Source organism: Ictalurus furcatus, chromosome 23 (genome assembly GCF_023375685.1).
Source record: "Ictalurus furcatus strain D&B chromosome 23, Billie_1.0, whole genome shotgun sequence".
Lineage (NCBI taxonomy): Eukaryota > Metazoa > Chordata > Actinopteri > Siluriformes > Ictaluridae > Ictalurus > Ictalurus furcatus.
This window is the reverse complement of record NC_071277.1, coordinates 113,106-140,171: the sequence shown is the minus strand read 5'-3', so window position 1 is coordinate 140,171 and position 27,066 is coordinate 113,106. Positions and strand designations below refer to the sequence as shown.

At 40.4% G+C, this 27,066-nt stretch overlaps 1 protein-coding gene across 5 annotated transcripts in view; it reads right to left on the bottom strand.

Annotated features, from left to right (window-relative positions):
* LOC128599460 (dnaJ homolog subfamily C member 13) overlaps positions 1-27,066 on the bottom strand; it is a 79,570-nt gene that overhangs the window by 13,200 nt on the left and 39,304 nt on the right. For 4 of the 5 annotated variants that reach the window (XM_053611020.1, XM_053611019.1, XM_053611023.1 and 1 more), the window contains exons 23-48: positions 26,250-26,403; positions 23,130-23,233; positions 22,793-22,952; positions 19,601-19,663; positions 15,569-15,670; positions 15,257-15,361; positions 14,540-14,742; positions 14,291-14,375; positions 13,294-13,448; positions 12,896-12,941; positions 12,611-12,765; positions 12,323-12,524; positions 11,754-11,869; positions 11,473-11,551; positions 11,195-11,330; positions 10,086-10,270; positions 9,899-9,973; positions 9,568-9,687; positions 6,708-7,097; positions 4,488-4,601; positions 4,019-4,135; positions 1,692-1,869; positions 1,425-1,516; positions 981-1,080; positions 693-767; positions 106-218 (exon numbers count right to left, since the gene is read on the bottom strand). In XM_053611020.1, the coding sequence (XP_053466995.1) occupies positions 106-218; positions 693-767; positions 981-1,080; positions 1,425-1,516; positions 1,692-1,869; positions 4,019-4,135; positions 4,488-4,601; positions 6,708-7,097; positions 9,568-9,687; positions 9,899-9,973; positions 10,086-10,270; positions 11,195-11,330; positions 11,473-11,551; positions 11,754-11,869; positions 12,323-12,524; positions 12,611-12,765; positions 12,896-12,941; positions 13,294-13,448; positions 14,291-14,375; positions 14,540-14,742; positions 15,257-15,361; positions 15,569-15,670; positions 19,601-19,663; positions 22,793-22,952; positions 23,130-23,233; positions 26,250-26,403 (3,424 nt within the window). Of the gene's footprint in view, positions 1-105; positions 219-375; positions 609-692; positions 768-980; positions 1,081-1,424; positions 1,517-1,691; positions 1,870-4,018; positions 4,136-4,487; positions 4,602-6,707; positions 7,098-9,567; positions 9,688-9,898; positions 9,974-10,085; positions 10,271-11,194; positions 11,331-11,472; positions 11,552-11,753; positions 11,870-12,322; positions 12,525-12,610; positions 12,766-12,895; positions 12,942-13,293; positions 13,449-14,290; positions 14,376-14,539; positions 14,743-15,256; positions 15,362-15,568; positions 15,671-19,600; positions 19,664-22,792; positions 22,953-23,129; positions 23,234-26,249; positions 26,404-27,066 lie in introns of those variants that run through there. The other variant, XM_053611024.1, reaches the window with a different exon arrangement.

Here is a 27,066-nt window from a genome sequence, read left to right as displayed (position 1 = left end):
TTACACACATTCATAAAATGTTTACGCTGAATGAATACATTTACCGCTGTGTTTGTTTAACTGATTCTTTACTCAGCTCTTCACGCTAGTCTTTTGGACTTTTACCTTGGGGCCCACAAGCTTGTCTGAAGTCATCTTGGAGAAGAGCTCAGCGGTCTGAGTGCGCACCTGAGGGTGGGTGGAATTACAGAACAGATCCAACAGGTAGATCAGTGCACCTGTAAAATGAGAGCAGCAGAGTGAGAGGTGGTTTCTAGAACTAAATGCACTACAGCAGATTTTTTTATTTTTGGGGGGACCCCCCCCCCCAATTTAGTGACAGCCAATTACCACCTATCAGGCAGCTTCCCCTATCACATGACAGCTACAGTATCAACCATGGAGGGCAAAGACCATCACGTCCTTCCTCTGAGGCATGAGACTCATAAGCTCACAGACTCCCACGATTGGCTAGTGTCACTATAATCGATAGGGTAGAGAGAGCATGCCACCCCTCCCTGAGAGCTCGGCCAATTTTGCTTCCTTGGGCTCCCGGTCTCAGTTGTCTTTGATATCATCGGGATTCCACCTCCCAATCTCCAGATGATAGGGTGAACACCTTTCCGTTGCTTCACTCAGGAGCCAGACAGCGGATATTAAATTAGACATGTAGACAACAATATGATACTTTAAGTAAACAGGCACAGCCTTACCTTTGGTCATTGCTTCTTTGATTATCTTGGTGTTAGAAGTGAGGGCATACAGAGTCTCCAGGACAAGCTGCCTGCCTGTGTGTGTGTGTGTGGAACAGAGACATGAACAAAAAATAAATCAGCAATTTACAAAACACCATAAGAATCTCCAATGTGAAAATAACAAACCAATTTGTTAAATTCAAGGCATATTTAAAATTATGAGAAGGTGCTAGTTGGAAACTAGCTGGAGTTCTTTCTACATCATTCTTCTTGTGTGTAACATTGTGAAGGGAGAGACTGGCTTACTGGATGGTAAGGAGTGCAGCAACAATAGCAGATTGGCCAACACCAGAGACTCAGCTATGTTGCTGACACATTCCTGGTTTGAAGTCACCGTGTTCACAACCTGAAACCGAAACAAACCGTGTAATCAGACAAAGACAAAGTGTGAAAAACTCTTTAACAACCTCTGTCCATGCAACTATGTAAAACTACAGTTGAATTGAACTGTGGACATCTGAAGGTGATATGCATCCATGTAGGTGATATATATACCATGAATCATTATGTTACATTGCATCATATTAAATGTTAATACAATTTCAGCTCACTAAAAATGGAAAAGTAACCAGCCTCCAGAGATCTGCACACTATAAAATTCAGCCCGTTTATAATGCACTTGATCCACCCAAACAAGGTTAATCCAATAAAATTAAAAACTTAAGGGTGTTTGTGCATGTGTGAATGTACCTCCAGGACTAGCTGCTGAACTTTCCCAGCCCCGTGAACTCTGAGCAGGGAAAAGAGCAGTTTAAAATGGCCAATGCACTCTGTTTCAGAGCCTGTAAAGAGCAGAAATTATCATTAATACAGACATTTTAAGGCTAGACATTCACAAAATTTTAAGAAAAGGCCTAATCACTGGTTAAATATAACTCTGAACCAGTGCTTCTTATGCCATTAACAGTAACTAGGAATAGATTCATTTAGCCTCTGTTATTCTTCTATAAGTGTTACCTGGGTTGTTCTTGATAACGTTGCGCAGTGCTTCCAAGGCCATCTCGGCCCAGTGTAGTCTCTGAGCGTGCTGTTGTGACTCCACTTTATTTGTCTGTGTCAAAGCGAGCAGTGTGTGGAGGTACTGTGCCTGAGAACCCACATAGTCCAGAAGATTTCCTGCAAACACTTTCGGATTCTGAGACAGTCAGAGAGAGAGACACACAGAGAACGAGAGCAATTCTTAAAGACTTGTTTTTAATTTTGTTTCATGTAATATATTTGATTAGTATGGTGTATGCCTTTTTGTTTCAATTAATAAATGTTTTATTTTTGCTGCTTATCATTCTGCTTTGAGCAGGAAGGCTCTTAAGATGACAGATTGTGGTCCATTCAGAAGTGACTATGCCCTACTCCCCCCAAAGGCTCCAAAAGTCACAGTGCGAACGCTCAACGCTGAACTTTGTAGTCCTATTTGTCAACAGGAAGTTATTGTGGCTATGCAGAGCGGTAAGGCACCTGGGCCTGATGGCTTCCCTATAAAGTTCTACAAGAAGTTCTCAGCTTTGATGAGTCCACTTATTGTAGCCATATATAATGAAGCTTTCGACAAAGGCTCCCTCTCCCCCCGACTCTTACACAAGTATCAATTACTCTCTGACTGAAAGACAACAAGGAGCCCACTCTCTGTAGATCATATAGACCAATTTCGCTATTAAACGCTGATTTTAAAATATTAGCTAAGGCCCTTGCATTGTGTTTAGAGCTCATTTTACCATCTGGGATCACTTTGCCTTTATCTTTAGTGTGTCATTAATTTGGTAAAAATTACTATCCTGCCATGTTTTTTATTCCCAAATATACCTATATTTATAAGAAAATGGTTTTTTCCCCTAAGCTGGATAAGCGAATAGATTCCTTTCTTTGGAGTTAGTAAAACCCCTCATATTAGAAAGTCTTTTTTGCAGAAACCTAAGTGCCAAGGAGGAATTGCTTAACTTCTTGCTTTACTACTGGGCGAGCGATATTCAAAAAGTTGTGCACTGGGTGTCGGCCTGGGATTCGCATTCAATCCCTATATGGGAACCATAGGCCCGCGAAACCCAGATTATGTTAAAAACTCTCTTGGCAACTCGACCTTGGCAGGGACTTCACTGATATGGACTGGGACAGTGTCCTAGACCAAGTACATTCCTCATCACCTTGTGCCAGACATGCCCTCATTCAATATAAGATACTTCATAGATTACATTACACCAATTCAAAATTAGCTGGGATTTATCCTGCCGTTAGTCCTGCATTTAATAGATTTTTCCGATTTTCATAACGACACGACAAGACGTTCGTGAAAAACAGCATTTTCCGAATAAATTCAAAACGGCTGACAAGCAAAATGGCCAACATAAGAAAAAGTAATATAATTTGACTCAGTATTCCACACAGAATCTAAAGAGCACTGTTCTGAAACTGTGCATGATTGCTATGACGTATAGTAAGTTTGGTCTGAATATGCTAAAGTGTTTCGGAGATATAGTCTCACATTCATTATTCCCTAGTTATTCTCTTCTCAGTTGGAAATAATACTGCTGATATGCGCCATGTTGAGTGGTAATGATTGTAATGGTCACTGATTATTTGCAAGGAAATTTTCAAAAGAATGTTCTGGTTTTTCTGTCCAGCTTCTGCTTTACAGACTTTGGTTTTAGGTCATGAGCAACAAATAAAAGAATGAACAAAATCTGAGACATGCAGCAAAAACTCTGAATTGAATGACCCATATTTAAGTGATGTCCACCAAACAAGTCCAAGTCAATAAGCTCTTATTATACAAAACAAAGTGTTATAACAAACACATGAATATAAATGTGATTTGCTTTACAGATGGAACTACTGTAACTGTCCAATCCATGCTGTTATAGAAAATTAATCAACACCTACTGACCAATCAAACTGGAGAATCCAACAGTAGTGTTAAATGAAACACCAGTGTCATTTAACATTTGCAATTCGCTTAGGCAGGAGCACATTTTCCACTGGATGTTCCCTTCAAAAAATCTTTTTTTTTTTTTTTTTTTTTAAAAAGGTCATTGTGAAGTAAATAATTTTTATCATTGCAGTTTGGAACAACCCTAAAAATGTTTTCTGTGTCCCCCTTTGAAAGGCCTGCTAATATTTCATCATTTCCAAATGGAGGGCAACAACGATCTCATTTTCAGTCAGGATGACTAAAAAAAAAGGGTCAAAGGGCAAAGCATAATAAATATAATTAAATTAAAACAAAAAAAATATTGTCCTCTAAACAGAAAAAAGAAAGTATTGTTGAATAATGTATTAATAATGTTTCTCACCTCCAGAGGAAAGGTAGGCTGTTCGTTATAAATACGAACAAAGATCTCACCCACGATGAGATCTTTACTGTGCTCACTGAAGACAAACTCTGTTCCAAAGTTTTTGTCACATTCACCCTATAAACAGAGAGACATATTTCAAAGTCAAATGACATTTTACACCAACATCGTAAATAAGCAATACCAGGACAAATACAGCGCTGAATTCAAGGAAGTCTGACAAAGCCACTTGTTAATGAGAAACTTAGGAGTTCAGGATGATGGACACAACAAAGTTATGTTCAAGTTCTGCACACACTCAGCTCAGCATCATCCATCCCGGTCCTGCTCTAACACTCCTGTTTCAACTCAACCACTAATCGTTAGGCCATTTATGAATTAAACAATGTGTGATATGGAGAGCAGAGAAGGTGATTACTAAGTGAGAAGTTTGATTTGCCCCACAACTCATGGCTTTTTTTTTTCTTACCCTCTTTATGTTTCCTTCTTGCTGTGCCTCAAGAAACTCGAGGAGCTCAGCTCTGGTTCCATTGTTCCAGATCAGATATGGGGTCTCCGAATTGCAATTAACCAACTTTAGCACCTACAATCAGCAATGACCCACAAATCAGCACATGTTCACATCTATTTTTGACATACTATCGATGACTCTAACTATAGTTTGATGCACAATACGTTCCAAAAATGGTTTTTATTTCAGAATCTGTGAAATACTAGTAAATATGCCAAATTATGTTTCAAACCAGCACCACCTACTAGATCATAATCCACACAATGCATGCAGAAAAGCACTGCTGAAGATGTACTACTTCAAGTTAAATATTTTTCTTCTTAAGCTACATCTGATCATGAGAGAAATTTCAACTTTACAGATACACCGATCAGAAATAACATTCAAACCACCAGCCTAATATTGTGTAGGTTCCCTTTGTGCCGCCAATACAGTGCTGACCCGTTGAGGCATGGACTCCACAAGACCTCTGAAGGTGTGCTGTGGTATCTGGCATCAAAATCCTTTAAGTCCTGCAAGTTGCAAGGTGGGGCCTCCATGGATTGGACTTGTTTGTCCAGCACATCCCACAGATGCTCGATTGGATTGAGATCTGAGGAATTTGGAGGCCATGAACAGGTGTACTTGGTTTGCAACAATGTTTAGGTAGGTGGTACACATCCAAGTAACATCCACATGAATGCCAGGACTCAGTGTTTCCCAGCAGAACATTGCCCACAGCATCACATCGCTTCTGCTGGCTTGCCTTCTTCCCATAATGCATCCTGGTACCAGCTCTTCAACATTAAGCAACAAACACGCGCCTGGCAATCTACATATAAAAAAAACAAAACATGATTAATCAGACCAGGCCACCTTCTTCCATTGCTCTATGGTCCAGTTCCAATGCTCACGTGCCTATTGTAGGCACCGTCTGCGGTGGACAGGGGTCAGCATGGCCACTCTGACCGGTATGTAGCTATACAGCCCAATATGCAGCAAGCTGTGATGGACTGTGTTCTGACATCTTTCTATCATGGCAAGCTTTTGCATAACTTGCATAACTTTTTCAGCCATTTGTGCTACAATAGCTCTTCTGTGGGATCGGACAAGAGGGGCTAGCCTTCATGACCCACGCACATCATTGAGCCTTGGGCGCCCGTGACCCTGTCACCAGTTGTCCTTCCTTGGACCACTAACCACTGCATACAGGGAATACCCCACAGAGACCTGCTATTTTAGAGATGCCTGGACCCAGTCTTCTAGCCTTGTCAAAGTCGCTCAGATCCTTACAATTGCTCATTTTTCCACATCAGCTTCACGAACTGACTGTTCACTTGTTGTCTAATATATCATACCACTAACTATCCTCTTGTGCCATTGTAACAAGCTCATTAATGTTATTCACTTCACCAGTCAATGGTTTTAATGTTATGGCTGATCGGTGTATGTTTTGTAGCATTCGTTTTTTTCCTATTTATTCCCCTTTGTCTACAACACATGCAGAAAAGCACTACTGAAGAAATACAAATTCAAGCTTAAATAGGTTTTTCTCCCTAAACTACATCTGAACATGAGAGAAATTTAAACTTTGCAGATATAGCATGTAGTTATCCAATCATCTCATGATGTGGCAGAAGCAAAAGCATAAAATCATGCAGCTACAGGTCAAAAGCTTCAGTTAATGTTCAAATTAAACATCAGAATTGGGGAATGATGTGATCCCAATTCCTTTGCTTGCAGTATGGTTCTTGGCAAATGGGATTCAGCAAATTGAATGCCCGTATTATTTGCACATGCAATTGCTGTTCCCAATGTGTGGGTGCAAATCACTTTTCAAGAGATAACATCCTTTATTTACCATTTGTAGGAAGAAATGCCACAAACTGCATATTCATTCAAGGCAGCCAAAATGCTATTTTGCTGTTAGTAAATCAGCTTACATGTTTCTGCTGCAGATGTTATCAGGTTTTTATACATGCAAGTCTTGAGTAAATTAAGGTCTCTGTGTATAATAACTAAAATACCAAGTGAGTGAAATGCATCAGTTCTTGGATGTAGACTTTTGACTTTATAGCAATCATTATTATTCATTAGATCATAATCACACCAATGTATGTAACTCAAAAAACAAATATGAAACTGTGCAGAGCAGGACAGAAAGAGAAACAAATACAACCATCTGTCTCTCGTTCTCACCTCAGCAGGTGAGCCGGTGCCCAGTTTACGGGCAACGTATGGTGTGAGCATAGCTGATAGACTCTTCCTGACTGCAGGGTTCTCTGGAGGTGGCTCTGGCCCACCCCCATTCTGCTTTGTCCCATTCCCATCAACCTCTGCTCCAGCACTGTAGCCTCCGAGGCAGCCAAGAGCCATCAAACTGAGTTTGGCCAGGCTATTGGCCACATGCTGCTGGTTGGTTTCCTGGCTGGCCTGGACCCCACTCTCCTCCAGCGTAAAGTCATAACTAAAGAGGCTCAGAAGCAGCGGCCAGAGTGCTCCAGCCTGATACATACGCGTCTGGAGAAAGAAGTCCACAGAGAACGAGCTCACACATTCCACAGCCAGCGAGGCTAGACGAGGAAAAGCCTGTCGGAGAAGGAGATGTTAATAACTTTTAGGGTATCGAATGACATGATACAATCTGCTGTACTGTTTCAGCCCTAATATATATACTCGCACAAATACATACATATATACAGTGGTGCTTGAAAGTTTATGAAACTTTAACAATTTTCTGTATATCTGCATAAATATGCCCTAAAACATAATCAGATTTTCACAAAAGTCCTAAAAGTAGACCTCAATTAAACAAATGAGACAAAATGTACTTCAAGGGTTCAAAGTTCTTTGTCATATACATATTACATACATGTGATGTCATATAGTGAAATATATTCCTTAGTTACTCATCCTAGAGTGTAATAAACAGACCAACAATGACTAAGGATATACACACAATAAAAATAGAACGTATTAAAAATAATAAAGAAATATAATAGACTATAGAATAAAATATAATATACTGTAGGGAATATGATGTGCATAAATGGAATAGAATAGGTTGTGTGGAATCAGATATACAGAGTTGTAAAGTGTATATAGAGACTACACATTGTGCAAAATAATTAATTATTTTTCCTTAACTATATTGCAAATTGTTTTGTGTGTGAGGTAGGAATATGCAGACTCAAGTGTCCTTGTTCAATAACTGGATTGCCTGAGGGTAGAATCTAATCCTGAGTCTCTCTGTGCTGGTCTTCAGGACCGGTGAAAGTCACTCATAATTTTCCTAGCCCTGGGCCTGCATCGCTGGGTGTAGATGTCTGTGATGCAGGGGAAAGAAGTCCTGAAGTCTTTCTCTGCTGCCCTCACAACTCTTGACAGTGCCTTTCAGTCCTGGGCCGTGGGGCTGCCAAACCAGGCATCGATGTTCCCTGTGAGAAGACTCTCCACAGCCCCAGTATAGAAAGCCCTCAGCACTTTGTGGGAGACCTTGAACCTGGCCAGGCGTCATAGATGGTAGAGGTGCTGGCATGCCCTTATCACCAGGCCGTTCATGTGTGCTGTCCAGGAGAGGTCTTCTGTGAGGTGGACTCCTAGGTATTTGAAACTGGTTCCTCCCATAATCATCTCCTTAGTTTTGGTCACACGGGGTTTTGGGGACAGGAATGATGGTGGAGGACTTAAAACACGTGGGAACAACATGTTGGTTGAGGGAGAGCTTAAAAATGGTGATGAAGACTGGTGCCAGTCGTTTAGCACAGACTGTTCGCATACGTCCAGGGATGGTGTCCAAGCCACATGCTTTTCTGGTGTTAACTCTGTACAGCACTTTCCTCACATCCAGTTCTGAAATGACCAGTCCTTCCTCTTCACCAGATAGACCTGATGGTTCATGCTCATAGTATTCCTGGTCTGTAAAAATCTTTACGGAGCCTGTGGCAAAAGTCTCTCCTATCAGAAACACGAGCACCGCTGCTATAAACTCGCTGATGTTATTAAAGCTGCAACAGAACATCTCCCAGTTTGTGTCCTCCAGCACGTCTTGTAGCATGGCTTGTGATTGGTCAGTCCAGCGCTGCACCTCCTGCATCATCGGATCTTCCCTCCACAGCTTTTGTTTATATTTTGGAAGTAGTAAAATGGCGTCGTGGTCTGATTTACCGAGTGGTGGTGTTTTTATTGCCATATAGCAGTCCCTGTGTTGTGTATAGCAGTGATCCCAGTGTACTGCAGGTTATGTGCTGATAAAAATCTGGTATGACTTTTTTCAAGTTCGATTTGTCCAGGTCACCGATAATCACCAGTGCTGCATCCGGGTTTGATGTTTGTAGCAGTCCAATGTCCCTGTGTAGTGTTGATAAAGCAGTGTGTGTGTGAGCCTGAGGTGGAATATAAACAGTCACAATAAAGGTGGAGGTGAATTCCCGGGGTAAATAAAAGGGACGGCATTTGACAGCAAGAAATTCCAGGACAGCGCATAATTCCATGAGACGATGGCTGCTCTCTGCGCTGCACTATTAGTCGTTGATCATAAGACACACTCTACCACCCCAGATTTTTCCCCCAAGTTCTCTGTCCTGTCCATGTGGTGAAAGAAAAACCCAGGCAGCTGCACTGCATGGTCTGGAATGGTTTGCATGAGCCATATCGTAGTGAGCGTTGCAGTACCTGAAGTCTTGCTGGAACTGTACTCTGGATCTAAGGTCATCCAGTTTGTTACTTGGTCATTTATTTATTTAGAAAAATGATCCAATATTACATCTGTTTTATTATACAATATTATTATCTGAGAGTGGAAAAAGTATGTGAACCTCTAGGATTAGCAGTTACTTTGAAAGTCAAACTAGTCAGGCGTTTTGATCCTGTTTGGATCAATTCGAAAATCTAATCATGAGAATCTCAGATGGATGGACAAGCTGAAAACAATGTCTCCGTCACTCAGTGGCGGAGGAATAAAAACACTTCAAAAGTGTCACTTCAATTTCGGTGTGAACAGGCCTTGACAGGCGGATACAGACAAAAAAAAAAAAAAGGGAGATGCGTGTTTCCTCACCTTGCCATAGTAAAGTATGTGACAAATATCTCTGATGATGTTTGGAAGCTCGATGATTTTCTCTCTGCACTCCTCAAACTGAGCAGCTACACTGTAGCACCTACAGATGTGGCCACACACCTGTAAACCAACAAACAACAAAAAAAATCTCACAAAGGCTATAAACAGCATGTGAGACAATAATATTATGCCTATTAAGTACATTCCTTTCTTTTTATGCACATGGAAGGTGTTTTATGACTAACTGTATGATAACATCTTATTTCTTCATTCTTTACTTAAAATTTCTACATTTTAAATGAGCAACTGACCTAGGCCCAGTGCCTCATACCTGTACTGCCATGTCGTCCATTTTGCTGGAAGCCGTAAGTACAGCCACACAGCGAGACAGCGCCTCAAGCAGGACCTGAAAAGAAAAGCACAGCCGGTATGTTAATCTGGGCAGACACACAACTCCAGCAAACTATTTTTACAATTAACTGGATTTCAAAAATAATTTTTCTTTTTTTGTCTAAGACCTCAATGCCATTTTCTCGCCGCAGTTCCTCCGCATTGAGTGCTGAGCAGTTGACTGTGTGGAAGGTGAGCTCAGACGCTGCTGGCAAGAGTGGAGATGCTTTGGAGAAAAGCTGCGTATCGCTGGTCTCCATGGTAATGGTTTTAATAAGCATGGGGTAGCCAGCATATTTATATGGCTCCAGTTCTGAAAAGAGACAGATGTCTCATTTAATATCATTGTAACAAGATCCTATGAGGAATTATTTTATTATTTATTTCAATTGCCATCCCATCCATGTACATGTATGTAGGCCAAAGTATTTAGCTTACACGTATGTATGCTATGTATGTGGTGACATAATGAAACATTCGAGGCAATAAAGTCATTTGATTAATCTATAGCATAAATATTTTAACATTGGCAAAAGTATTGTTATTTTAGTTGTCTACCACTGTATATTGGAGTTGAAATTAAACAATAAAATGAGCTCATATTTCAGACTTTCCAGGATAATTTGAGGGTATTTACATCCAAATCGGGTGAACAATGTAGGTACAGTACTACAGAATTTTTCTGTTTGCGCTATCTTTCTGATGGGTTTCTTTTAAATCCGAAAGTCTGCACTTTGTGCTCATTCTTTTATCTCAACTCCAATATATTGTAGTAGGCAGCTAAAATAACAATAACTTTTTAATGCCCAAATATTTATGGACCCGACTGTGCATGGAGACACAAGTATTTAAAATAAACTGTGAAAACAGCCATCTCTCTGTGTCAGCATGGCAAAAAAAAAAAAGAGGCAAAGCAGCCTGTTGTCCCATATCATGTAATTCTGCAATTTGACAGCAATATCAGCATCACACTCATGTGACCTATATCAGCACAATCTGGAAGGGATTGCCAAAGAAATTTGAGCTCGAGTTTGTCATTCATTCATTTAGTAAAAAGTATTTTATTTTGCAACAAAACACCTAAACTGAACTACATCCCATTTATTCTCAAATTTACACTGCAGGTTGACATATAGTATGTTGCAGACTACAACAGGAGTTAAAGAAAGGATCTAGATAAATATAAAACTGTAGGTTTGTGTGTGTTTGTGGAATGGCTCTGGGTTTTATGATGTACCTTGTTTGTGTCGGTTGAAGAGGATGCTCTGGGCCTTGAGGATAAGGATGATGTTTTCAGGGTCCGGTCCATCTACGATTCTCGCAGATTTAGTGCACAGAAACTCATATGCTTTGTTCACCTTTTCAAACGTGTCCTGTATACACACAGATGTGCATGCACAAATTAAGAACACAGATGATGTGTTTACTACTACTATGGCTACCTCGACTAAGCATTTTTAAAAGAACATTTAAAACAATTCATTCTAGAACATTCACATAAAGGTGTGCACCTACCCGCCCCTCTGGATTTTTGTCTGGATGGTATTTTTGAGCCAATCGGAAATATGCTTTCCTGATCTTGCTCTCTTCATGCCTGTTAACGACACACAGCCAACCCCCATTAACCAACAGTTAATCAACCACTGTCTTTAGCTTAATTTTAATAGCCTTCAGGAAAAGAACATGCATTTATAGCAATGCAATAAAATGGAATAGTATGTACGTTCCAACTGTTAATGAAATGAATGGAAAGTGAAAGGAGAACAATTAAGTGTTAGAAAGAGAAAAATACTTACTGGCCCTGTCCGGTGGGAAGGTTCAGCACTTCATAGGCATCATCCACTGACATGGAGGGAGGTTTTTTCTCCACTTCCTTTTTCCAGGCTTCCAAAGTGTCCTTTAATAGCTTCACCTGTGTATGTTTTTCAAGATATTAGTAGGCTTGTGCACACAAAATAATCAAGATATTGTGTACAATTATAAGATCATCTGATAATTACAACATTAATGAGCATGTAAACAAAATCTTTAAACATTATTCAAGCAGTCATGCAGACAGCATGCTATGACGGGGTGGACAAATCATAAATCCATTAGCTAGCTCACCAGGCAGGTGAAGGCCATTTAGAAATATGAATCTGATAATTCATTTGCATACAGAACTACCAGGAAGCAGGAAAAGTGGCAATAAAATGCAACGTGTGTGTGAGACACAGTGTATACTTTATTTTCCAACAGTCATCTTGTTAAAGCTAAATTTTGAATTACAGATTTAATATCTACACAAAGCCACTGATAAGCCTTTAACACTATGAAATTTGTGTGTGCAATGAAGAGCTGTATATGGCTGTGTGTGTTAACTGACCGGGTCCCGTATAGGCCAGTCAGGGAAGCGGTTGGAGTCACAGAGGTGACGGAGGTAGTAGATGTTGCAAAACAGCTCATATTCCAGCTGAGGAAAGATAATTACAGGAATGGGGCAGTACTGATACAGAGCACGAGTGTTGCTCTGGAGCCGAGGAGTGAAATCAGCCAGGTGAGCAGCGATCTTCTCGATCATCATACGCCTGCATGTGCACAAGCACATATACCAAGACTTAGAGCACTGGCATTTTTCATATTACCGATTATCACCATCTAGTCTGTAATGTACCTCATCTCACTGCTCCAGATTGCTTCAGGAGTGTCAAACTCTCCCAGGAAGATCTCTGAGAAGTGTTCAGCCTCATAATTCTCTAAATAACACACCATTGCCTCAGGTAACATTGGTCCTAACACACTCCTCTGCACAATGTCCTGACCTTTAGACTTTCACACACAACACAGAACAAACATTAACCTTATATTTCGGACAAAAATATTATATGTTGATGTTTCATAGCTTCTTATACTACTACTTCCTCAGTCATGAGGAGATGGAATCACTGAGATGGTTTACCTCTTCTGTTTTGAAAGCCTGCTTCAGGTGAGTGTACTTCAGGAAACTAGAGGAAATAAAATTTTAAGGGTGTAAATCAGGACCAGTCTGTCTAAAGCTTCTAAGTTACTTTTAAAAAGTCTTAGAAATGTACTTAAGGCTGAAAAATTTAAGCATTATGTATTATAAAACCTCTCAAAGCCCCTAATAAGAGCTAATCCAAAAATAGTTATAGGCATGATGTACAGCAGTTGTAAAACAATTTTCCAGAACAACTCATCAGATAAATCCTAATGCCATAGCATACAGTAACAAAACTGTGTTTGTGTTAGGATTCAGACTTAAACATTGCCATGTTAAGTCTGTGTTCACTTGGAAAATAAACTGTTAGACAGTGTGGGTGAATGCATGTGTAATACCGTGCCACTGGGAGCACATTAGAGCCCGTGTACATCATGATGAAAAAGAAAACACCGCTGAGGTAGAGACGTGGCAGGTTGGGGTTGTCCTGCATCACCAGGTATAACAAGATGGCCACCTTCTCTACTAGGATGGGGTCAAAGGTCAGCAGCAGCTACACACAAAACAGCCAGCAAAGTTAGGCTCACAAAGGGTTAAAGGAACTATTAGGATTCAACCATGTGGTGTAGCATGTTGATTTAAAAAGCCAAATCAATAATAATAAAAAAATATATATCAGACTTTTTTTTTGTTGTTATTTTACTGCAAGTGTTGCTGAGGCCTTCTCAGGGCCTGTAGCAAAACCACAGAAATTCCTAACTTCGACTTCAGACAAGTGGTGTTATGCATGCATTATTTCACGAAGCCATTGAATTCTCAAATCTGACTAAAGGTGTTGATTAATTTTCTATAACAGACCTCTGACAGGGTTATAAGGTTATAAGACTAGGCTATAAGTTTATATTAATGTACTCATTCAAATACAATGCTGTTTCTATAGAAACAACTTAATTGTTGGCAGGTATTGAGGATGCCCCACATAACCAAAGGCTAATACTAAACAGAGAAAAAAATACGAATGTGCAATCGTTCATACCGTGAAGTTTTCAGCAATGCGTAAGACTTTATGACAGAGGAGCTTCTATAATTTAGTGATAACAGGAAATAAATTGTCTCCCGGATGTTCCACAACATGAACTCTAACTACAAATATACAAAATGTATTACGTGTCATTCATTAATAAATTGAAAATTGTAATAACTGGCAAATTGCTGTGGTATAATAGGAATAAAACATGCTGTTGTAAAATAATAAACTCTGGAGTGGTAACAGTAACTCGGCTCATTAATCTGCATCACAGCACTCCATCGTTAATTATTTTTTCCTATAACAGCATGCCCCATCGTGTTTTAATCCTTATTTATAGTCAGTCAGTGTTAAAGTAAACTAAGTACCTGAACAATATGGGGCAGACAAGTGTTGTCACTTATTAGCCTCTTCACTTTGGGTAAAGGTCTGATAATGGCATTGTCCTGATCTCTACAGAGACACAGACAAACAGACAGACACACACAGTATGTATCCAAATACTCTGAGCAGAAGCCTAACACCAATCATTACATACATTTAAACAAAACTAAAAATGCAACATCCAAAAAACAAGTAAAGACCTATGCATATGTGTATGTATGTGTGTGTTGCACCTGCTAGGGAAGTAAGAGCACATGGTGATGAGCATATTGAGGATCAGTGTGGCCAGGTCTGTTTCATTCATCACAGCCTGCCCACTGGCCAGTATGCACCACTTAAGCTGTGGAATGGCCTGAAGAGGGCGCCAGCCATCCATGCCCTGTGCCCAACACCGTGTCTTTGCAGTCAGTGTGCCTGATTTCCAAAACTCCTGCATCTGAGTGAGCAATGAAGAACATGCAAACGTTACCCATGCAAACGTGACAAATTCTTATACAATGCCAACTTCAATAAAATAGACAAATTATTAATAAATTACCTCTGTCTCTGTTTAAATTCCAAGCTAAAAGTATTCACATTAACTCAATTTAAGTTAATCTCGCTACATTTATTTGTGGATCGTAATCCATCTGAAAATATGAAAATTCTAACACCATATGGAACTCGCTTTTGAAAAAAAATATATATACACTTTGTCTCCTCTTTTTTGTTGCCAGAAATAAAGAAAAAATTAAATTTGGCAATTATTTATTTATTTTTTTAAGCTACATTTTAGTCTAGTCTTTTTTCGCAAGCAATATTGCATGTTACAGTGTTTAATGACGTCAATGATGTCTCGTCAAAAGACAGGTAGTATATGTAATTAAACTACACTGTTTACTACTGTACTAAACATAGTAAAATGTTTACTTATCCACATAATATACCACTGTTTCATTAATGGATCTTACCTCCTCAAAACTAAAAGGTCCTCTTCTTTCCTTATCAGCATTCCCAAAGTACCACTCCTTTTCACTCTCTCTCTTCATGTCTGGAGCTGCTTCTAATACGTTACTCTGATACACACGCACACATGTATGCACACACACAGAGAGAGAGAGAGAGAGAGAGAGAGAGAGAGAAAAAGAGAGAGAGAGAGAGAGAGAGAGAGAGAGAGAAATCTGGTTAACAGACAGTAATACAAGCTTTTATTATTATGTAGGTAAATACATTCATGCATAAAGTCATCAAACACAGTGGCACAAAGTCACAAATACACACACCTGTAGTGGAACAGTAGCTCTACTGGTATGGAGGTGGGCTAGGGTTAGCAAGTCTACTAGGATACGTACACCATTTGAGTCCATTATGTCCTTGACATTTTTCTGTAAAAATAAAAATAACAAATAATAATAATTTAATAATTTTTTTTAAAAAGAGCAGTTAGAATAGGTATCATAACTGTACTGATCTTTAAACTCACAAGGTGTATTCATTATCTACTATCATAAATAGGACATTAAAGACTATATAATTTGCTATTAAACAATTACAAAGAGAGCTGTTAAATTTTACAAAGCTAAGAAATTAAATTAATTAATAGGGCTAACAAACGCATAGCTAAGCTTGAATACTTGTATTTTCTCACCAACTGAGAACACACACTATCAATCACTTTATTTATAAAGCACAATAAAAACACTAGGTGACCATTGTGCTGTACAACCAAGTACGAATAAGAGAAATTATATTTAAAAAAAAGAAAGACCATCTAGGTACAACCCTACAGAAGTGAAAAGCCTTCATTACACACAGTAAACAACTGAAAACAAAACTGACCAAGAATATGCACTAGTTTTAGTTATAAGCCAGATGAAAAAGAAGTTTTAAACTTGGATTTAAATTCTGGCTGTGGCAAAATTATTCTAAAAGATACGGGCAAACTGTTCCACAATTTCAGGCCTGCTATTGCTGCCACCTTTAGCAGAAATAACTGAAACCAAACACTTCTGATAACTGGAGATCAGTCTTTCACTTACTTCTAGGACCAGGACTTACTCCTACGCTTTGGATCATTGTCTTGCTGCATAATCCAGTTGCACTTGAGTTTCAACTTAATGACTGAAGACTAGACAAAAGTGAGTACACCCCTAAGTGAAAATGTCCAAATTGGGCCCAATTAGCCATTTCCCCTCCCTGGTGTCATGTGATTTGTTAGTGTTATAAGGTCTCAGGTGTGAATGGGGAGCAGGTGTGTTAAATTTGGTGTCATCGCTCTCACACTCCCTCATACTGGTCACTGGAAGTTCAACATGGCACCTTATGGCAAAGAACACTCTGAGGATCTGAAAAAAAAGAATTGTTGCTCTACATAAAGATGGCCTAGGCTATAGGAAGATTGCCAAGACCCTGACACTGAGCTGCAGCACGGTGGCCAAGACCATACAGTGGTTTAACAGGACAGGTTCCACTCAGAACAGGCCTTGCCATGGTCCACCAAAGAAGTTGAGTGCACGTGCTCAGCGTCATATCCTGAGGTTGTCTTTGGGAAATAGACGTATGAGTGCTGCCAGTATTGCTGCAGAGGTTGAAGGGGTGGGGGGTCAGCCTGTCAGTGCTCAGACCATACGCTGCACACTGCATCAAATTGGTCTGCATGGCTGTCGTCCCAGAAGGAAGCCTCTTCTAAAGATGATGCACAAGAAAGCCCGCAGTTTGCTGAAGACAAGCAGACTAAGGACATGGATTACTGGAACCATGTCCTGTGGTCTGATGAGACCAAGATAAACTTATTTGGTTCAGATGGTGTCAAGCATGTGTGGGGCAACCAGGTGAGGAGTACAAAGACAAGTGTGTCTTGCCTACAGTCAAGCATGGTGGTGGGAGTGTCATGGTCTGGGGCTGCATGAGTGCTGCCGGCACTGGGGAGCTACAGTTCACTGAGGGAACCATGAATGCCAACATGTACTGTGACATACTGAAGCAGAGCGTGATCGCCTCCCTTCGGAGACTGGGCCACAGGGCAGTATTCCAGCATGATAACGACCCCAAACACACCTCCAAGACGACCCCTGTCTTGCTAAAGAAGCTGAGGGTGAAGGTGATGGACTGGCCAAGCATGTCTCCAGACCTAAACCCTATTGAGCATCTGTGGGGCATCCTCAAACGGAAGGTGGAGGAGCACGAGGTCTCGAACATCCACCAGCTCCGTGATGTGGTCATGGAGGAGTGGAAGAGGACTCCAGTGGCAACCGGTGAAGCTCTGGTGAACTCCATGCCCAAGAGGGTTAAGGCAGTGCTGGAAAATAATGGTGGCCACACAAAATATTGACACTTTGGGCCCAATTTGGACATTTTCACTTAGGGGTGTACTCACTTTTGTTGCCAGCGGTTTAGACATTAATGGCTGTGTGTTGAGTTATTTTGAGGGGACAGCAAATTTACACTGTTACACAAGCTGTACACTCACTACTTTACATTGTAGCAAAGTGTCATTTCTTCAGTGTTGTCATGAAATATTTACAAAAATGTGAGGGGTGTACTCACTTTTGTGAGATACTGTATATTCCTGTAAACCCTGTCTGATTGGCCTCGCCTGCATTCACTGAAGATATAAAATTACAACACCGCTGTCTTCTTTCACTAATGTTCAGTTACATAGTGACAAAACGCTCCAAATAGAAAATTATTTATGGCTAAAGAAAAAATCTTCAGGGCTACTACCCCGAATGCCCAGGCCAGGCCACACCCCTGCTTTTAACCAACTTCATGCCGTTAAAAAGGTTCCCCTTAAGTGTTGATATGATTGAACAGGGATGGCAGTAATCAGGCCTGGTTGTTTCTAGTCTAGCTGAACCCCATTATGAATGCAGTATCATAGATTTGAGGAATTAGTAACTATGACGGCACATACATTCTCACAAATACATTGGCACACAGGCCCAGTTAGTATTGGACAAATTTTTTGCTTCAATGCTTAATGTGAGATATACACAGAAATCAGCAAATACCTTTTCACAGCATTCTGTAATCAGCCAACCATGTGGCAGCAGCACAGTGCATAACATCATGCAGATAAGGCCAAGAGCTTCAATTAATGTTTATATCAAATATTGGCATGGGGAAAAAAAGTGTGATCTCGGTGACTTTAACCGTGGCATGGTTGTTGGTGCCAGATGGGCCAGTTTGAGGATTTCATAAAGTCTCCAGTGTTTACACAGAATGGTTCAAAAAAACAAAAAACATTTGGGTGTGGAAGGTCTGCAGGCTGAAACACCTTGTTGATGAGAGAGAGAATGACCAGACTGGTCTGAGCTGACAGGAAATCTATAGTAACTCAAATAAGCACTTTACAACTGTGGTGAGCAGAATAGCATCCCAGAATGCACAACACATCAGACCTTGATCAGAAAGAGCAGAAAACCACAACAGGTTCCATTCCCTTGAGCCAGGAACAAGAATCTGAGGCTGTCATGCGCACAAGCTGTGTGAGTCTGTGCCCATGGTAGCCTCAGATTCCTGTTCTTGGCTGACAAAAGTGGAACCCAATGTGGTCTTCTGTTGTAGCCCATCCACCTCAAGGTTAAAAGTTTTGCACATGCTTTTCTGCTCACCATGCTTATAAAGATTCATTGATTACTATTTACGGCTGTGGCTCAGGTGGTAGAGCGGGACGTCCACCAATCGGTCCTGGCATAAATTTTTCGATGTAACTTTGTCACATACCACCTACCTAAACATTGCTACAGCCCAAGTACACCCCTTTATGGCAACAGCATTCACAAAAGGCAGTAGCCTCTTTCAGCAGGATAATGTGCCACTCCAAACTGCAAAAATTGTTCAGGAAGGGTTTGAGGAACATGACAGTTCAAGGTCTCGACTTGTCCTTCAAATTCCCCAGATCTCAGTCCAATTGAGCATCTGTGTGTAAACAAGTCTGATCCTTGGAGGCCCCACCTTGCAACTTACAGGACTTAAACAACTGCTAATGTCTTGGTGTGCCAGATACCACAACACAACTTCAGAGGTCTTGTGGTGTCCATGCCTCAATGCATCAGAGCAGAACATTTGGCTTGTTGTTAATCAGATGGATTTATTTTTATTTATTTTTTTTACCTTTGTCCTATTTATGTAATGTCCACCAGCCCTATTTTTTTTTTAACGGTTATATTATTATATGGCAATCAAGCAAAGAAAACAATCCCAGCCCTAAATTCTATCAGAATAAGCAATATATTCTCAGGATTCAGACCAATAATGAACCTTTCTAAAGGATGGGGGGATTGGGGAGTGTTTGACAGCACAGTGGGACTGACCTTGTTCAGAATGAGCTTATTGAGGAAGAGAATAAGCCTGTCTCTCTCTAGTTTATCAGTACACTGTAGAAAAGAAAGGCAAAAAACAACATTTAAACATCTGGCTTACCAAAGCCCTTTAAATACACAGCAGAAATATAAAAGACCAATACTAAAAGTAACAGTTTGAATTAGAGCAATGTAACTCCTACAATAAAACAGGATTCTATAATATTCCCTTAAAATTAAATATTCATGTACATACACAAAAGGAATGTAAAATGCACACTAAAAACAAAGGGGATGTAAAAACAAGGGGATTGTAACCTGTATGCGAAAACCAAATATAATGTAACTGTACATTAAAAACAAAGGGAATGTGTACTGTACACTAAACACAAGGAGAACGTAAACTAAAAACAACTAGAAAGGGAATGGTACACTAACACAAAGGGAATGTAATCTGTACACTGAAATGGTACACTAAAAAACAAAGGGAATATGTTGTAGCACCAGCTGCAGACAGAAAGGAAGCAGGTTGAACCAGCAGGTAACGCGTGATGATTGTCACCTGTGTGTTATTACTGCCAGTCTACTTATGTGCATTTCTTTGTGCTTTCAGGATCTGCTGTAACCAGAGAGTGAGAGAGAGTGGCATAGCTTTCGGAACCTGTGACACACACACACACACGCGGAGTGCGTGAACTTGAACTTTGAACGTGAACAGGGTGAAAGTAGTGATCTAGTTATGGCCTCTTTTCAGATGTTTTCTTGGTGTTGAGTTTTTGAAAGCATGCTGAAAAGCATGGTGTAAAATAAATGCGAGCAAGTCATTATGTCAAAAGCCACCTGTCTCCCGAGCCCTCCTTCCCACACATACACGCCAGGATTCTCCAGTGGTGCCGAAACACTGGAGGAGGTAATAGACACTGTCAGTAAATGCAACATCAAGCCCTCCTGCAACCTTTGTGAACAACAGTTCCTCCAGTTACTGGTGCTGCAACGGGTTGGCTGGACCCCCGAAGGAACAACAAGGACACTACTGGGTCCTGAAATTCAAGTTTGGATGCCGATTTGACTTTAAACAGCAGTTCAAGGGCTCCTGTCAGCAGTGAATGCTGGCTGAGGACTGGAACACCAAGGGAATTCTCGACTTGGTGGTGCTGGAGCAGTGCATTGCAGGGCTTCTGGCAGGAACAGCAGAGTGGGACCAGTGCCACCAACTAGCGTCCCTGGACGAAGCCATCCAGCACCGGAGGATCACCTGGTGCCCCCCCCAAGCCTGGTTTCCGGCACCCGCTTTCCTCACCTCCTTCTCTGATGTCTCCTCCAGCTCCATCTCTCTTCACACAAGTAGAAACTTCTGTACCCACCAGGATGTGGGAAAAGCCAAGGACAAGTTTACTTAGGATTGGTGAAGGTAAGGTATGTACACAGGGATGTGCAGGAGAATCCTCTGGTTGCAGTTGTGATTAAATTCCAGGGTCAAAAGCATAGAGCAGAGGCATCAGTTAGTCCTTGCCTAACCCATCCAGTAATTCCTGGCACAAATTGGCCAGGGTTTTGGGCATTAGTACAAGAAATGCAAGTGGATGATAATGCTGCAGTGGTGAGGCATGGTGAGGAATGTGCACAGTGTTGGCTAGAGAGGCCAATACTGACTGACCAGGGCACAACCCTAAGTTATGAACTCTTCAAGAACTGTACAAATTATCCGGGATTAAAGCAATTCGCACCAGTGTTTTCCATCTGAAAATGGGTCAAATGGCACAATCAGACCCTTAAAAATCACAATGACACTTGGAATTGGGATAAGTAGTTTGAGCTCCTGTTACCTGCAGTACAAGCGGTCCCTTGAGCCTCCACAGGGTTCTTCCCATTAAAATTATCGCATGGGCGCAAGCCTTGCGGCATCTTAGATGTCATTAGGCAAAACTGACTGGAGGGACTTTCTAGCAGCAAAAATTAAATTCAGTACATTCTGGACCTGAGAATAGGCGTGGTCACGCATCAGCTACAGAAGGAGAGGAGGTGGGTTGAACCAGCAGGTCAAATCATAATTCTCACCTTTGTTTTATTACTGTCAGTCTACTTATGTTTCTTTGTGCTTTCAGTAACTGCTGGAGCATACAACACACACACACACACACACCAGCAGAGCGTGAACTTGAACTTGAATAAGGGAGAAAGCCACAAGATGGTGGTGGTCCCTTTTCTGCTGGTTTGTCCTGTTGGGTTAGGTTTTTGAAAGCTTGTTGAAAATCGCAGTGAAACAAATGCAAGCACGGAGCTCTGCTGAGATTCCACCTGCCTCCAGCGTCTGCCTTGGCACACATTCACACTGGGTTCTACACGATATAAACTGTAAACTAAAATAGTACACTAAAAAAAAAGGAAATGTAAAATGTACTCTACAACTATATACTAAAACAATAGACTTTGTAGGCTGTTACATATTCTATGCAATTCACGCATTGCTGATAGAGGTGCTCTACACGAACCGCCCCCCTTGCAGATTAGCTGTTTATGACTGATGCAATAACATGCTGTGGAAGTGGGGGCGTGCTCAAATGCCGGTTTGTGAATGGAGGGCGGAGCCGGAAAAGGTGACCTGAGGGAAATTCTATTAATGAATGTTCTTTGTTGCAGTAAGAAGATGTGAGGATAAAAGGGGGAAAGATGAGCGTAGAGAGAGAGAGAGAGCAATCAGCACAAAGCTGTGTGTGTGAGAAAGTGCGTAAGGTACGCAATTAAAAGGCGTGTGTTATCTCTTGCACTTGAAGTCATGTTTGCGTACTTGCATAGAGTATGTAACAGGATAAAAGCTATTCTTAAAACAATGGGGATGTAAACTGTACACTAAAACTGCATACCAAAACAAAGGGAATTTAAATTATACACTGAAAACAAAGGGAATATAAAATGTATACTAAAATGGTACATTAAAAAAGGGAATATATAAATGTACACTAAAATGTATACTAAAACTTAACACTAAAACAAAAGGAATATAAAATGTACACTAAAGCTGTATACTAAATCAAAGGGAATGGGCACTGTACACTAAAACTGTGTACCAAAACAAGGGGAATGTAAACTGTGCACTAAACGGTAGACTAAAAGAAAGAATGTAAACTGTACACTAAAACTGTATATTAAAACAAAGGGACTGTAAACTGATCTATTTGACCAACTTAGAATAAGAGAACTAACCCTATCCAACATGCCCACAATGTATTTGGTGTCGGTGAAAGGGCCGATTTCCTCACAGCACTTGCCATATACTATCGTCAGAGCCTGCAGGCACAAACACTTCATTGCCACCTTGGGCGTTAAGAGGAAACGATGATATAGTTCGTTAAAGAACTCATACCTGCAAAGAAGATAAAGGTAAAAAGAGAGAAATAAAGAAGAAACCTGATGGCAATTAATTATTAACTGAACCAGTTATGTACAAGAGGAACTGAAACTGCTGAGCTATTTCTGAGCACCAAAATAATAGCAGCCAAATCTAAAGTGCATATGTAGTGCTGTGTACGATGATATTTACGATCTCTTGATGGCTCCAGACTCCTCATTCTCATCCTCCTCCAGCAGCAGACGCAGATAATATTCCCCAATTTTGATTTCATCAGAAAGGCACTCATACTTCACCTACAAACAGAAACACAAACACATACACACTGATCAGATTTTCTAAACAGAAATGCTATTGCATAAGCCGCAATTGAAATGAACAAAAAAGTAATGGATAGGAGGTTTTACTTGTACCAAAAAATATGGAATGTCAAGTTTATAACTCTGAGAATAAATTGTGTTTGTGGAACCGTGAACACGAGCCTCTTTACCAATGTAGAGCTGTACTGTTCCAAGCAATGGGAGAAACAAAGTTTCCTCATATAGGGCCTTGCACAAGTTTTCACTCCTGTTACGCAATTGTTAAAGCTATCAGATTACATGGAGAGCATTGGTGAACATCAGTGCTTTCCACGTTATTCTCAATCAGTTTTCACTGGGGCATTCGAACACCTTCTGTTGCTTGGTTTGGACTTCTCCAGACTGCATACAACATTGACAGTATACTTAGAGTTGTCGAAGGTGAACCTCTGCCAGTCTCTTGAAGACACTAACAGGTTTTCTTCTAGGATTGCCATGTAGTTAGCTCCATCTATCTTGCCCTCAACCCTGACTAGTTGTTGGGTGTAAGGTGTCTGGGCAAGGGTTGTCCCGTGAACAGCTCCTCCCATCTGAGCTGTGGATCACTCAGTGCTTTTGGAGTTACCTTTGGCCTCTTGGTTGCTCTGACTAATGCCCTATTATGGGATATTTTGTGTAGATTCATGACATGTAATCTCTTCTAAGTAAATTTTAGTTCCAGGTTGTAAAATTACAAATTGTGGGAAAAGTTCAAGGGGATGTTTATACTTTCGCAAGGCACTGTAAAAGCTGTTAAGATGTGGAAACGCTTATAAACTGCTCTCAGCAAGGTTTTTTTTTTTTTCATGTTTAGTGAACTGCATACAAACCATGCAGTTTGTATGGCATGATTTAGGTATTCACCCTTCCTCTATTGCATGGTGAATATGGAGACACTTGCACAAATTAACTTTTGGGCTGACAGCAAATTTCAAGAACAATTAAATGCAGGAAAGAGATTTTAAGAATGTTTCCTAGACCAGACGCATAATTCTTACAGTCTGCTTTACTGTAAATCATTATAAAACTTCCAATCATACACCCATTTAAATGAATAAAGCATCAACAGGATTTCCTATACAGTACACTGCCAGTCAATTAACGTAAATTGTGCTACTAATTACTTTAAACAGACAGCAAGAAGACTATAACACCCTATTTTAGCTTATTATTGGCAGTCAGGTAAATAATAACAATCATATGAATGAACAGCACTAAGATGGTGCAGCATGGACATGGTCTTGTCCATAAGTTTCGAGAACTGGTTCCAAAGTAAGACCTCAAGCAAAAATCGTTCATCCAATTTTGACGAAATTGATGAGACCATTTTCAGACCATGCCAGCAAAAAGTTTTTTCTCCCTCCCATTCTGTCAGTGTACCTGTGACAGACACACTCACTTCATCTATCTCTCTATCAATGCCACACACTCTCTCCATATTTCTTTCTATCTTTCTATCAATCTACCTGTATCACTCTCTCACTTCTGTATTTCAAGCACTAAAACTCTCTCTATCAACATGTATCACCTATCTACTTACTAATAATACCCATCTATCAATCTAACTGGCTATCTATTGGTTATCGGTCTTTCTATCTACCCATCTATCTATCCAACTCTACAAGTATTGGCACCCTATCTATCTATCTATCCAATCAACTCTAGAGGTATTGGTACCCTTTCTACATTTACTTATACGGCATTTGGTAGACGCCTTATAATGATAATGATATTTTGTTGGTCGCATATACATATGCACAGTGAAATTATTTTCTTCGCATACTCCAGCATGTTAGGAAGTTGGGGTCAGAGTGCAGGGTCAGCCATGATACAGCGCCCCCGGAGCAGAGAGGGTTAAGGGCCTTGCTCAAGGGCCCAACAGTGGCAGCTTGGCAGCGCTGGGGCTTGAACCCCTGACCTTCTGATCAGTAACCCAGAGCCTTAAATACTAAGCCACCCAAAGCGATTTACATTTATCTCTTTCATCTGAGCCACTGAGGGTTAAGGGCGCTGCTCAGGGGCCCAACAGTGGCTGTTTGGCGGTGCTGGGGTTTGAACTCACAACCTTCTGAGCAGTAGACCAACGCCTTAACCACTGAGTAACCACTGCCCATATCTATCTAATCAACTACAAGTATTGGCACCCTATCCATTCCATCTATCTGTCCATCCATCTATATATCCAATCAACTCAAGAGGAATTAACAATCTATCTATATAATCAACTAGAAGTATTGGCACCCTATCTATCTGTACAAGTATTGGCACCCTATCTATCTAGCAAAGTCTAAACATATTGGCACCCTAGCTATCCATCTAATCCAACTCTACAAGTAATGGCACCCTGTCTATCGGTCTCTCTTTCTTAAAATTGCACATTACAGATTTCAGACTGATAACTATTTTAAACTTTCAGAATGACTGTCAAACCAACATCAAAGGTTGATGTGACAACTTTACCCATCTAGTTTATTTTATTGCATGAGTGCTGGATGCTAATAATGCCAATAGCTTTTGAATACTTTTGCGCATTGTCAGCAACATAGGTTTTAATATAAATCGTTTAATAATATGTATTTTATAATCCAATGATTGAATATACACTACCATTTCCAGAAACACATTTTATGAGGGAATACAAAAGCCAAATTTTACAGGCAGTCCACCACAATTTACTGCTACATATTAAATAGGAACATGAAACACCATTGATAAGTTACTTCGTCATCACTGTAATTTCTAGCAGTCTCTGGCATGTAATGGTGCAACTGTACCCATTTGGCTCTACAGTGGAAATGAAGTCATAGTTGTATGTTTACTAGAAAATATTACCTGCCAAAAATTGGGGGCCTCAAAATTTATACTTAAGCATACTTTGCATTAGCTGAAAAATTGCCTATTTTTACTGCAACACTGAAACCAACCCCCCCCCCCCAAAAAAAAATTCTACTGTATACAAAAAGCCTACACAAACCTCAAACTCTTGATGATTCCAGGAAATCACATTGGCGCTTCCAAGCTCTCGGTCTACACCGAAGGAGCGCATTTCTCCTTCCAGAGCATCACGCAGCTCCTCACGAGTCTTCAGGTTCCAGATTAGATTTGAGTGTGCATGATCCATATGAAATCTGCAGAGAGCATCAACCACATACACATGTGAGTTACTCACATTTATGATTTGTAATGAATTATCACACAGTATAGAGTCTCTATTCCGGACAGCCGGAATAGAGACGCACTGTATTTCACTGTTCAATATGTACCCCATATATTCATGGGGGTTGCAATGCTTAAAACCCATTGGACATTTTTTAAGGCAATGAAGTGGGATGCTCTGCAATGGTAACATTAATGCACCAAGAAAAAAAAGTCATGATGTCTGTGGGATCCAGACTAGGGAAATGCAACCAAGTATTAAAAATTACAATAAAATTTATGATGGTGTGTTTGGTGTTAACTGACGTTATTCAGTTTTGGAGAATATAAGGGTTTATACAGCCGGGTCCATAAATATTTGGACAGTGACTGTTACCAAGGTTTTGCCTCTGTACACCACCAGGTAAAATAAAAATAGCAGTCTCCGATACAATTTGTGCCATTTTATAAATGAATTAGCTAGTAAGTTTTATTGAGCATCTTGCGGAACAAGCCACAGTTCTTTGACTGTAGCACTTGCTTCTTATTTTTGCAGCAAAACCCAGCAGCCTTCATTATGTTTTTTTGTCTGAAAAGTGGTCACTTACGTAATATGCTGCTTTCTTTAATGACATACAAAGATTTTTCTCTAACGT